General features: G+C 35.5%; 1 protein-coding gene across 1 annotated transcript in view; it reads right to left on the bottom strand.

Annotated features, from left to right (window-relative positions):
- Positions 1–3,314: 3,314 nt before the first annotated feature.
- The window catches only part of SUGT1 (SGT1 homolog, MIS12 kinetochore complex assembly cochaperone), a 43,949-nt gene continuing 32,471 nt past the window's right edge, over positions 3,315–14,792 (bottom strand). The window contains exons 12-13 of the mRNA XM_030311833.1: positions 13,902–14,083; positions 3,315–3,497 (exon numbers count right to left, since the gene is read on the bottom strand). Of these exons, the coding sequence (XP_030167693.1) occupies positions 3,396–3,497; positions 13,902–14,083 (284 nt within the window). The 3' untranslated portion in view covers positions 3,315–3,395. The remainder of the gene's footprint in view (positions 3,498–13,901; positions 14,084–14,792) is intronic.

Here is a 14,792-nt window from a genome sequence, read left to right as displayed (position 1 = left end):
AGTCAAACAATATTTAGGTTATTGAACTAAATTAAAATTTCTACGTATTCACGTTAACATAGTAACATATCCTCATTTTAAATATTTGAAATTTATAGAACTTATAGATACATTTTTATAAGACAGTCCAATTTTCTCCCTTGTTCTACATAGTTCGCCTCAGGAAAACAGTATCATTCAATATTCTGAAGTTAGTGAATACCATAAATCTAAGAGATGAGTATGTTTTTAAAAATGTAGTTATAGGGGCACCTGGGTGGCGCAGTCGGTTAAGCGTCCGACTTCAGCCAGGTCACGATCTCGCGGTCTGTGAGTTCGAGCCCCGCATCAGGCTCTGGGCTGATGGCTTGGAGCCTGGAGCCTGTTTCCGATTCTGTGTCTCCCTCTCTCTCTGCCCCTCCCCCGTTCGTGCTCTGTCTCTCTCTGTCCCAAAAATTAAAAAAAAAAAAAAAAAAAAACGTTGAAAAATGTAGTTATCAATGCAAACCATCCTTTCTCTCCATTTCCATATAAAGAAAAAGAAAACCAATTATTTTTTAAAGTGGCCTGCAATTACCATGTTGAAGACTGAACTTTGTTATAGCTGGCAACCAAATCTGAAGGAGTTAGGACACAGAAAATTATCAAAATTGACTCTGATGTTTAAACTGTGGTACAGCCATCTAAAGAGATTACTTGATAGAAGAGTTCAAAGGAGTAGATTATCCCATTCAAAATTCTTTTTTTTTTTTTTTCAACGTTTTTTTATTTATTTTTGGGACAGAGAGAGACAGAGCACGAACGGGGGAGGGGCAGAGAGAGAGGGAGACACAGAATCGGAAACAGGCTCCAGGCTCCGAGCCATCAGCCCAGAGCCTGACGCGGGGCTCGAACTCACGGACCGTGAGATCGTGACCTGGCTGAAGTCGGACGCTTAACCGACTGCGCCACCCAGGCGCCCCTAAAATTCTTTGAGGATAATGTGAGAATTCTGGGAAGTCATCAAGGTGCAAATGATTATAAAATCAGGAGAACAGATGAAGAATCTAAGGTTAAGAAAAAAATGTATTCCAGGACTAATCCTTAGAAAAGAAAATAAGAAATACTAAGAGAAAAAAAAAATGTATCTTCTGAACAAAAAGTTAACCAGAAAACTAACCAAATTTAAGAACTGAAAATGGAAATCTAGAAAGAAAGCAAGACCAATTAATAGCTGAGAATATATAGGATAAGGATAAAGAGATTTTTAATTGAAATGGAGGGTTGCTGTTGTTTTTTAACTTCCTGGAGGCTTATAAATTCTCATTATCTAGAATGGTGAAAGAGAAACAGTACTCCAGAGTGGTACCTTATGCAGCAGTCTAATCCACTTCTCAAAAGTCCCTTCTTTACCCATAAATCTAGTGTACTTGTTTGAACCAGATCCATTTTATAATATAGTCATGTATATTAGGAACTCCATTTGGCTCAGCAAAATCTTGAATCCCAAACATTAAGCAAATCTAGTCAATAGACAAGCGTACTTTAGATACAGTCAGTATACCTTTTTAAAGTACAAGCAAAACTAGTACTAGAATTCTATTTAAAACAGCCTCTATTACAACAGTGTCCTTGCTAAGAAAGAAAAAAGTTGCCCTTTAGTGGCAAAAATGTTTCTTATTTAGAATCATGGACCTTTAACTCTAAGACGCTAAAGATTATTTACAAATAATGAAGACAAAGACAGGCTAAACCTATTGAAGATTATAAAGCGACTTGACAGAGATTTGCTGGAGCTAGGACTCTTGTCTCTGGTGTAGTGCTGTATGGCCAACTTACGACATCTGTAGCAAAGCCTCCATACCCCTTAGGACTAATGGTATACTGAGAAACTCTGACATACAGAATACTAAAACTACTATCAAGTTTCCTCAAGATGAAAATGTTATAAATTCACGCAAGAACTTAATTTTACCTTTCCTTCAATATTGAAGAACAAAAAAAGTAGTCTGTAGCTGTAAGTGGGCGGGAGGACAAGTAAAAATTCCCAGGTGCTTACATGAGCTTGTGTAAGGTTTGGGCAAGGCTGGTTTATCACGCCACCACCGTCCTCATGAATCCCGCTACATTTCAGGTCAAACAATTAGATGGAAGGGACTGAATTCCCACTCTTCTGAAAGTTGAACCAATGGTTGATTTGCCTCCTGTTCACCCTATCCTCAGCTACGAGGGCCCAGTAATGCCTTGTGCCACATTGTGAGACCTGAGAGACACCAACCTCTATGGCATTATAGTTAACAATTATGGTCAGAAAGCAAAGTCAGACCTACATGTCACCAATGGCCTATACTCTGTAACAGCTTAGACTGCAAAGTATTTTAATCATAAAACACTATTTTTCTGTCTCAAAACTATTTATAAGGAGTTCCGTAATTCTTTCATCAATAATTTTCTCTGTGCTAGATTATAAGCTCTTTGAAGTTAATGATCATGTCTTTACCTTTTGTATTCTCATGGTATCTATTTACTCTAGAAACAGAGTACATACTAAATGTATACCTGTTAATTTACTCTCTCAGCAGCTACCCTAAACCACAGAAACCAAAGTAACCATGGGGACATGAGAAGGACTAATAAAGAAAAAAATACACAAAAACAAAAAAAACAAAACCCCAAACCAAACCAAACTACCAGTTATTTCAGGACTCCTGATGTGGCAGGAAAAAAAAAAAAAACAGCAAGAAGGTAAGTTGGGCTTTCCTAAATCACTATTTGGCCCAATTTCACAGATTATCCTTCAACACAGATAAATTTGCAGCATGTTAAACTCAGGTGTCTATGTTTTAGACGGGAATTTGGAAAGTAAGGACCAAAATCTCAGTGTAATTACAAATATTTCGCATATAACCAAACAGGAATTCCCTGTGATAATTTCTCAAAGTTCTCATTAAAAAAACTTAAGAAAAAGGTAAATAAACCAAACAACTTCATAGAAAAATTGTATTTACAACTCCATCCAAAAGCAGTTTTTAAAAGCAAACAATGTAACACTTGAAAAAAATCTATGCTCACCCAAAATTGCCAAGTCTAATAAATATTAACGTAATACTTCATCAAAAATAAGGCAATAACCCAAGATATTCATTAATGATTTCTCCACCTTGCATAACTAGGTAGAACTACTCTATCTAGTAGCAAATGATACTTCATTCCATTTCAGCATGTCTGAAATCCTTAAGGACAAAAGTGATAAAATAGGATCTTCATTCTTCATTAGACTCTTAGAACACTTGAAGGAAAATAATTTCTAAAGCACAAAGAGGTAAAGAGGTAAAACCTTTCAAAAAGATACTGTGTTCAAAATTCAAGAATGCAATATTAATACACAATGGGCATTAGGTGAATATATGCAATACAGTGATAGCAAATTAATTTATTTAGTACTTTTTCCATTCCATATCATCAGGAGGATTGATTTCAACTTTCCTTTTACCTACATCAGACCAGTTGGTACTCAAAACTGTACCACCAGACTCCATCTGCAATAAGAAATAAAAATAGATTAATCTCTGGACCATATAATCAAAATAGTATTTTTCTAAAAATGTTCCAAGCATAGAGTTCCAAATATAAGCTATGTTTGTCTCAATATAAACACAAGATATCATTTTGATTTAATCTTATGCTTTTCAGAAAAGTTAACCATGTTCTCTACAACCTAAGAAGGAAACTCTAGAGTAAGGTAGAAGCCATCATGTTCATACACACTGTCTTATTTCCTTCTGCTAATCAGCACTGAGGCGTAATGTGGAAAATCTACCTTCTGATGAAAATACAATTGGCTCCCAAAGAAAATTCTTAATCTCTTTCATTAAAGATAGTAGAGACCAGGCAAAGTAAACTCTTTCGATAGTAGCTGAACAGAACTTTAAGAGACCCTTCTTAAAGCTCTGTGACAATATATACCAGGGAACATGGAATTTTTTTCAAATCACACACAGGTACTTAATATCAGTATCTCAGTAGAGAACCGGTAATCGATTTACCATCTACAGAATATACCTCCTACTAACAACCCTAGCATATTCATAAATACATTTTAAAAAACTTCTAGACATTTGTTATCTCAATGGAATAAAAATTCATGTACTTGGATCATAGCAAAAAACGTGAATTATTAAAATCTAAACATTTTTACAAAACCAGTTGTGTTGCTAGCAAATGTATAAAGTTATACAATTACACTGGAACCTTGATATAACCCCATGCCCCACACTCTCTGTCAAGCTCTCTTACATGGGTTCCTTTGCATGGGATATTCTCCATCCCAGTTTTCTTTCTATTCTTTAGTTACCCTCTAAACATGACCTATCACCATTTCTCTGTGGCCTCATTTGACCCTAATCAGGACTCTACCCTTGTAGGATTTGTACTCTGCATGAAAATAGTTACCATTAATATAATACACATCCCACTACTGTTAGAATTTTAAGGATCTGATTTCTTTTATACCTGCTTCCCACCCTTGGTTCCAACTAAAGCTGAGAGCTCCTACAAAGCAAGAAAACTATCTTACCAACACTTATATACTAGATCTAAGCACAATCATTGAGAACATGGTAGGCTTCAAATAAAATACTGATACCTATGTTTGTAAATGGTATGTTTGTAAATGGTCTGCATGTGGGAACAGACCTATACTTGAATCAAACTACATGGTGTATAATGCGTATTTCAAGTAATGCCTTCTTTCATTAAGATGTAAGTGCTTGTAAACATATGTTAGCAGCATATGGGAAGAGCCCTGTGCTTATCTCACTAAACTACACTGTGTATAAACTGTTGTTCAAGTAACATCTTCTCTCATTAACACAAACCCACTAACACCCTAAATCCCAATCCTAACCCCTAAACCTAACCCTAAAACCCAAACCCTAAACCTAACTCTAACCCTAAATCAAACCCTCTGGAGAGTTCTCTAAACTTCAGGATATAAGGAACATACTCTCACCCTGCCATAAACCCTAACCCAACCCTACATCTGAGGAAAAAAAAAAAAAAGAGAAAGTAGTGGTATATATACAATGGAGTATTACTAAGCCATAAAAAAAGAATGAAATCTTGCCATTAACAATGACACGATGGAGCTAGAGAGTAATATGCTAACTGAAATAAGTCAGAGACAAATACCACGTGATTTCACTCATTATGTGAAATTTAAGAAACAAACCAAAGAGCAAAGGGGAGAAGAAGAAAAAAAAGAGAGAGGCAAACCAAGAAAACAGCCCCTTAACTATAGAGAACAAACTAACGGTTACCAGAGGGAGGTGGGTGGGGGCATGTGTTAAACAGGTGGTAAGGATTAAGGAAGGCACTTGTGATGAGTACCAGGTGTTAAACAGAAGTGCTGAATCTCTATTTTGTAAACCTGAAACTAATATTGCATGTATGGTAACTGAAATTTAAATAAAAACTTAAAAAAAATAAATAAATACAAACTTTATTTTATTTTTTTTTGAGACAGAGACAGAGCATGAATGGGGGGAGGGTCAGAGAGAGAGGGAGACACAGAATCGGAAGCAGGCTCCAGGCTCCAAGCTGTCAGCACAGAGCCCAACGCGGGGCTTAAACTCGTGAACCACGAGATCATGACCTGAGCCGAAGTCGGACACTTAACTGACTGAGCCATCCAGGCGCCCCGTTAAATACAAACTTTAAAAAGAAACAAACTACTCCTAAAAAGACTACAGAAAGATTTAATTTGAAATTTGATATTTACTCAAGACATCTGTTTCCCCAATTTAGCATTTCCCTCTGAGTATTTTATACATGGTCTTTTTGTCCCAATTAGACTGGGAGATCAGAGTCTATTTTGTTTGTTTTCCCATAGCACGTGGTATGTTCTAGGTCAATGCTGACAAAGGGTGGCTTGTTTTATGGGTGTAGATGGTTCAATTACTACTAGCAAAGCCTCTGTATGAAAATGGATGCAGATTCTATAATCTTTGAAATTTTACACACTATTCTGTCCAGCACACTCTTAAAAAAGTCAATATTGAAACTGACTTCTCTTCCTGGGGACACAGGGTAGATGTACTTTAGCCAACTCTTCCTATAAAGTACTATTAAAAATCTCTGACATTATACATATGTAAACAGACATAAGAAAACTCTAAAAGATGAAGGGAAGTAAACAAATCAGCTAGGGACCTTGGGAGCCAGGGAACAACATAATATGGTGGTGAGTCTCTGGGTTTTCTTTTTTGTCTCATGTGTTACAGTTGCTGCTGAAGAAGCTGGAAACACTAAGAGGCACAAATAAAGCTCCAACAAAAACCTGATTTCTCTAGCAAAAAAAATTAGACAAAAAGACCACTTAGGAAGACAGAAAAGTTTTAGACTATAATCACTCCACTGCAGCTAAACACCACAGATAAAAACTATGGTTCCATTCCCACCCAAGGCCAGCAAAGGCTGAGTGGGAAGCCTAGACTTCCATCCATGCTGGGCTACCATGAACCCACCTCCTCTGCCACCTGTGGTGCCAGTGAAAATCACATAGATATAATATCTATCCCATTGCCAACAGTAACAAGGGGATGCCTGAGATGTATAAGGAGGCTGATTAGGGTATCTGGATTTCTACTTCCATCTAGCAATAATGAAGGGATGCCCTCCCTTCCTCTGCCAGAGCGGGTGGGCAAGAAAGCCAACTGAGATGGAGGGGTGAAATAAGATCCAGTAGCACAGCAGAACATGAAAATGTCCAGGTTTCAAATGAAAATCACTTGTTGTTGGTAAAAAAAAAACACCAAGAACCAGGAAACTTTCATACTTTTTTTTTTTAAAGGCAATCAATAGATGCTAATGTTGAGATGACAGAAATGTTAAAATTATCTGATAAAGATTTTAAAGTAGTCATAGTAAAAATGTTTTAACTGAGAATTATGAAGTTACTTGAAAAAAAATAAATAGAAAAACTCAGCAAAGAAAAAAAGACACAAAAAACAGTCAAACGGAAAGTTTTAGAATTAAAACTATAATTGAAATAAAAAGGTAAGCAGATAGGCTAAAGAACAGATAGGCTAAAGAATAGAAGGGATAGAGAAAAGAATCAGTGATCTTGAAACCAGGACAATACAGATCACTTAATCTGCACAACAAAGAGAGAAAAGAGATAAAATGAAGATAGTCCCAGGGATGTGCGAAAATTGTAACAAAGTATTTAACATTTATATCATCAGGTTCCAGGAAGGAGACAAAGGAGGCAGAACTGAAAAATTACTCAACAAAATAATGGCCGAAAATTTCCCAAATTTGTCAAGACACCTAAACCTACAGATTCAACAAACCCCAATCAGCATAAACCCAAAGAAATCCTTGCTGACAGAAAATCTGTCATGAGCAGATCTAAAAGAATGATTAAAGAAAGTTCTCTAAAGTAAGAAAGAACAAATGACAGAATCTTAAAACATTACAAATGAAAAAAGGTAACAATATAGGTAAATATAATAGAATTTGTTTTTTCTCTTGAGCTTTCTAAACTACATTTGATGATTAAGTGAAAATATAACACTGTATGATGTGGTTCTAAATGTACGTAGAGGAAATATTTGTGAAAATTATAAATGAGAAAGGGTAAAGAACATAGAGGGAGGTCTGGTTTCTATACTTCACTCAAACTGACAAGAAAAATGACACCAGTAAACTATGATAAGCTATGTATAATATGGCTACTGTAATATCCAGAGCTACCACTAAAAATGCTATACAAATAAGACATACCAAAAAATATACATAAATCAGAATGAAATTAAAAAATAATCAAAAGTACTCACAGGAAGATAGGAAAAACAAAATCAAAATACAGAACAAAAATAAAATGGTACACTTAAACTCCTAACATATAAAAAATTAAATGTAAATGATCTAAATACATCAATTAAAAGACAGTGACTGACAGAAGAGATTAAAAAACATAACCCAACCATTTGCTGTCTCCAAGAAATTCCCTTTAAAATAGTAGGAATCAATCAATTTAAACATGATATATAGATAGGTTGGAAATAAAAGAACAGAACAAGATACATCATGCAAACAATCAAAAAACAGAAGAACTGACTATATTAATATCAGAGCAAAGAAAATTACCAGAGCTAAAGAATGACATATACATATGTTAAAAAAGGCCAATCCACCATGAAGATACAGCAATCCTAAATGCATATGCACCAAACAGAGCTGCAAAATATGTGAAGCAAAAATTGACAGTACAATAAGACAAAATCAGCAAGGATACAGATTTCACAAGAATATCAAGATAAACCAAAAATTAAAAGATCCAAAAAACTGCTAGAATTGATCCATGAATTCAGCAAAGTTTCAGGAAATAAAATCAACGCACAGAAATTGGTTGCATTCCTATATACCAACAATAAAGCAACAGAAAGAGAAATCAAGGAATTGATCCCATTTACAGTTGCACCAAAAACCATAAAATACCTAGGAATAAATCTAACCAAAGAGGTGAAAAATCTATATACTGAAAACTATAGAAAGCTTATGAAAGAAACTGAAGAAAACACAAAAAAATGGAAAAAGATTCCATGCTCCTGGAAATGAAAAATATTGTTAAAATGTCGATACTCCCCAAAGCAATCTACATATTCAATGCAATCCCTATCAAAGTAACACCAGCATTCTTCACAGAGCTAGAACAAACAATCCTAAAACATGTATGGAACCAGAAAAGACCCCGAATAGCCAAAGCGATCTTGAAAAAGAAAACCAAAGCTGGAGGCATCACAATCCTGGACTTTAAGATGTATTAGAAAGCTGTAATCATCAAGACAGTATGGTACTGGCGCAAGAACAGACACTCAGACCAATGGAACAGAATACAGAACCCAGACACGGACCCACAAACGTATGGCCAACTCATCTTTGACAAAGCAGGAAAGAATATCCAGTGGAATAAAGACAGTCTCTTCACCAAGTGGTGCTGGGAAAACTGGACAGCGACATGCAGAAGAATGAACCTGGACCACTTTCTTACACCATACACAAAAATAAACTCAAAATGGATGAAAGACCTCAACGTAAGACAGGAAGCCATCAAAATCCTCGAGGAGAAAGCAGGCAAAAACCTCTTTGACCTTGGCCACAGCAATTTCTTACTCAACACATCTCCAGAGGCAAGGGAAACAAAAGCAAAAATGAACTACTGGGACCTCATCAAAATAAAAAGCTTCTTTCTGCACAGCAAAGGAAACAACCAGCAAAACTAAAAGGCAACCGACAGAATGGGAGAAGATACTTGCAAATGACATGCCAGATAAAGGGTTAATATACAAAATCTATAAAGAACTTATCAAACTCAACACCCAAAAAAACAAATAATCCAGTGAAGAAATGGACAAAAGACATGAATAGACACTTCTCCAAAGAAGACATCCAGATGGCCAACCGACACATGAAAAAATGCTCACCATCACTCATCACCAGGGAAATACAAATCAAAACCACAATGAGATACCACCTCACACCTGTCAGAATGGCTAACATTAACAACTCAGGCAACAACAGATGTTGGCAAGGATGTGGAGAAAGAGGATCTTTTTTGCACTGTTGGTGGCAATACAAGCTGGTGCAGCCACTCTGGAAAACAATATGGAAGTTCCTCAAAAAACTAAAAATAGTGGGGCGCTTGGGTGGCTCAGTCGGTTAAGCGGCCAACTTCGGCTCAGGTCATGTTCTCGCGGTCCGTGAGTTCGAGCCCCACGTCGAGCTCTGTGCTGACAGCTCAGAGCCTGGAGCCTGTTTCAGATTCTGTGTCCCCCTCTCTCTGACCCTCCCCCGTTCATGCTCTGTCTCTCTCTGTCTCAAAAATAAATAAACGTTAAAAAAAAACTAAAAACTAAAAATAGAACTACCCTATGATCCAGCAATTGCACTACTAGGCATTTCTCCACAGGATACAGGTGTGCTGTTTCAAAGGGACACATGCACCCCCATGTTTATAGCAGCACTATCAACACTAGCCAAAGTATGGAAAGAGCCCAAATGTCCACTGATGGATGAATGGATAAAGAAGATGTGGTATATACATACAATGGAGTATTACTCGGCAATCAAAAAGAATGAAATCTTGCCATTTGCAGCTACGTGGATGGAACTGGAGGGTATTATACAAAGTGAAATTAGTCAGAGAAACACAAAAATCATGACTTCACTCATATGAGGACTTTAAGAGACAAAACAGATGAACATAAGGGAAGGGAAACAAAACTAATATAAAAACAGGGAGGGGGACCAAACATAAGTGACTCATAAATATGGCGAACAAACTGAGGGTTACTGGAGGGGTTGTGGGAGAGGGGATGGGCTAAATGGGTAAGGGGCACTAAGGAATCTACTCCTGAAATCGTTGTTGCACTATATGCTAACTAATTTGGATGTAAGTTTTAAAAAATAAAATTAAAAAATACAAAAAATAAAAATAAAAAGATAAAATTGATACTTCTACAACACTCCTCCCAACAACAAAATATACCTTCTTTTCAAACATACACTTGAAATAGACTGAACGCTGGGCAATAAAACAAAGAATGTAAATCATAAAGTACATGGTCTCAAACCACGATGGAATAAAATTAGAAACCAGTAATAATATGATAACATGGAAATCTCCAAACACTTGGAAACTGAACAACATACTTCTAAACAACCCATGTGATGATGTCTCAAATGAAATCAAAATACATATAAAACTGAATGAAAATATAACATTAGAATTTGTGAGAGAGCTAAAACCCTAAGAAGGAAGTTTACAGCATAAACACACACAAAAGAAAACACAGTATCAAATCAATAATCTAAACTCACATTTGAACAACCTAAAAAAAATAGCAAAATAAACCCAAAGCAAGCAGATAGGAGAAAATAGCAGAAATGAATGAAATTTATAATAAAAAGTTGAAAAAAAATGAAGTAAACAAAGAGTTGATTCTTTGAAAAAAATTCACTAACATGACAAACCTCTACATCAAGACTGGGGGGAAAAAAAGACAAATTCCCATCACAGGAATGAAATGGAGTATCACTAAAGACTCCGCACATATCACTACAGCTTAGATAAAACAGAATAAATGCTCAAAAACACAAACTGCCACAAGACACTCAATATGAAATAGATAATCTGAACAGTCCTATTAACTATTAAATTTGTAATTTAAAATCACACCAAAAGAAGAAATGCGTAGGCCTACATGGTTTCACTAAAGAAAAAATTAACACCAATTCTACACAATCTCTTCTAAAACACCAAAGAGGATAGAGCACTTTCTAATTCATTTATGAAGTTGGTATTACACTGATACCAAAGCCAGACAAAGGCAGTATAAAAAAAGAATACTACAGACCAATATCCCTCATGATACAGATACAAAAATCCTTAACAAGGTATCTGAAAATAGAATTGAACAACACATAAAAGGAATTACACACTATGACCAGGTGAGGCTTATCCAAAGGATGCAAGGCTGGTTCTAGTTGAAATCAGTCACATTAATCATACAAAATCACCATTGTTAACAGGTTAAAGAAGAAAAATTACATAATCATATTGATCACTGCAGAAAAAAAAGCATTCAAATTCAAAAAGCCAACAGCCAACAGCTGTGCAGTGTTGGTGGTATAGTGGTGAGCCTAACTGCTACCTTCCAAAAAGTCAACAGCCACTCACGATAAAAATCTCACACAAGGAATAGAGAACTTTTAACCTGATATAGCATCTACAAAAAACCTACTGCTAACCTACTTAATGGTGAAGGAATGAATGGTTTTCCCTTAAGCTGGGGAACAAAGCATAAATATCCACTCTCACCACTCTTACTCAACACAGTGCCGCAAATTCTAGCCACTGAATATGGAGAGAAAAGGAGAGAAAAGCCACAAATATCAGGAGGGGAAAAAAAAGTCCCTATTTGAAAATACGACTGTCTACCTAGAAAATTGCAAGCAATTTACCAAAAAATCTCCCAGAATAAGTGAGTTCAACAAGGTCAGAATATAAGATAAACCAAAAAAAAAAAAACCAAACAAACAAACAAACCTGTATTTCTAAATACTAGCACATGGACACCAAAGTTAAATCTACAATACCATTTACAATCACTCAAAACAAGAATTAAATATTTAGGTATATCTTGCAAAACATGTACAGGATGTGCTGAAAATTGCACAATGCTGATGAAGAAATCAAAGATTGGACTGGAAAATTCAACACAGTAAAAATGTCAATCTCTCCAAATTTATATACTGTTCAACAGGATTTTTTGGTACCTACAGACAAAACATTCTAAAGCTTATGTGGAAACACAAAGGAACTAGAATATCTAAAACAATTTTGAAAATGAAGAATAAAGTAGAAGGAATGACTTCCTGGTTTCAAAAGTTACATAGCTAAAATAATCAAGACTAGTATTAACAGAGGGATAGACATGCAGATCAATGAAATAATCCAGAAATAAACTGAGACAAATATGCTCAACTGATTTTCGAGCAACACAAAAACAGTTCAAGGGAAGAAAGACAGCTTTTTCAACAAACAGTCTAGAGCAACTGAACACACATAGGTCAAAAACAACCCCCCCCCCCCAAAACCTCAACCTACATCTCTGCTTTATATAAAAATTACCTCAAAATAGATCATGGACTTCAATGTAATAAGTGAAAGTATAAAAGTTTTATTGAAAGGAAAAACACAGCAGAAATCTTTCAGATCTAGAACCAGGCAAAGAGTTCTTACACTTGATACTAAAAGCATGATCCATAAAAGAAAAAACTGATAAACTGGATTTCATCGAAATTAAATACTTTAGCTCTGCAAAAGACCATCAAGAAAATAAGAAGACAAACTACAGGCTGAGAGAAAATATTTGCAAACTATGTATCTCCCAAAGACTTGCCAAATTAGTAGTGGTACAGTTTAAAGAGGGGAAGGGGTGGAAGGAAGTGGGTATGGCTATAAAATGACACGAACAAAGGAATCCTATGGCAGTGGAAATGTTCTCTGTCCTAACTATCAATAACATGGTTGTGATACTGTACTGTAGTTTTACAAGGAGATTCCACTAGGGGTAACTACGTAAAGGATACAAGGGACCTCTCTATATTATTTCTTATAACTGCATATGAATCCACAATTATCTCAAAGTAAGAAATTTAATTAAAAGAAAACCTTTTTAAGTCAACAGCGAAAAGTTGAATCATGACAAGTTATGACATAGTAACTTATGTGGAATATCTGAGTTTCTAAGACATTAACTAAATGCTGATTTGAATATCCCTTGAAAGAAGAGTGACATTTCCAAAGCTACTGGTAAAAGTCAAAGGATTACATCTTCAAGCAAAATAATCAATACAGTTCTACAGTGAGGACTTGTCATTAAAAATCCAAAACTTGAGGCCTAATTAGATGGTATCTGTTGTCTGGCAAAGGCCTAAATTTTCTTATTCAATAGACAAAATTATTAACAAACCAATGAATAATTAACATGCACCTTCTACTTGCCAAACATTGTTCTGGAAGTTTCCCCTCTATGTTCTTCATCTCTGACATTGAAGCTATACATGGTTCTAATGGAAGTGCCTTCAGCTACCGTGATAAATCCAACTACCATAATTAGAGTATTTCTTAAGCTTTCCAAGTTCTAACTTAATGACTAAAACATATTTATTTGGAATAAACCACTTACTTCTCAACTACCCCACAAGTTTCCAACTTCCTCAATAATTAGTCTAAGTTTAGAGCGGGAAGAAATGTTCAGATGAAGCCTATTCAAAACCACAGTACACGCAATTTTGTTCAAAATTGCCTAATTTCTTTTAAATTTTCTGAAATTTACTACTAAAGTATGCTTTTTTCAAGCGTATGTTCTTACAAATGATTTGTTCATGGCACGTTTCACTTCATCAGAACCATCTGAATAGATCTGCTGAAATAATTTGTTTAAAGCTGCATCTCCCTCCAACTTCTCATTTTTTTCTTCTTCTTTGATCTCACCGACCAATTTATCCCAATTTCTTGTATAATGAGATGATGATGGATATAAGTTCTTTACATCTATGGAGTAAAAAAGATAGAACTGATTAATCAACACGTGATGACTATGTCAAAAATATGTAAACTTTGTGACCGTGGTATAAAGAACATTGTAACAGTTTATAGTTCACTGAATTTCATATTTATAACAAATGTCTTTTTGGATAAAGTTTATGAATTTTGAGGGGGGGGGAGAGACAGTGTTTTATTTATCTATCTATTTATTTATGAGAGGCCTGGGGAGGGGCACAGAGAGCAAGAGAGACAGAATCCCAAGCAGGATTGTCACGCTGTCACGCTGTCAGCATCAAGCCTGACGCGGGCTCTATCTCACAAAATGTGAGATCATGATCTGAGCTGAAATCAAGAATCAAGACACTTAACTAAACCACCCAGGCACCCCTCTAATAAATATCTTTCTGATATATACATCAACAATCAGACTTACACTTATCAAAACTGAATCAGTTAGTATAATGTAAAATCTGGGAATTTTTTTTGAGCAAAATAAAGTGTACATTTTTGGTACATTATCCAAGATTAGATTAAAAACAGACTCTTTGTGTTAATAATGGGGGGGACTGGGTGAGAAGTGTACTGGAACTTTTATATTTATAGAAAAGTTGCAAAAATAGTACAAATAGTAAAATATAATAAATAATAAGTGTTTGTATTTATTTTTTTATTATGAAATTTATTGTCAAATTGGTTTCACCCAGTGCTCATCCCA

The sequence above is a fragment of the Lynx canadensis genome, chromosome A1 (assembly GCF_007474595.2).
Source record: "Lynx canadensis isolate LIC74 chromosome A1, mLynCan4.pri.v2, whole genome shotgun sequence".
Classification (NCBI taxonomy): Eukaryota; Metazoa; Chordata; class Mammalia; order Carnivora; family Felidae; genus Lynx; species Lynx canadensis.
The sequence above is the reverse complement of the archived record's forward strand: the minus strand, read 5'-3'. Positions and strand labels throughout refer to the sequence as shown.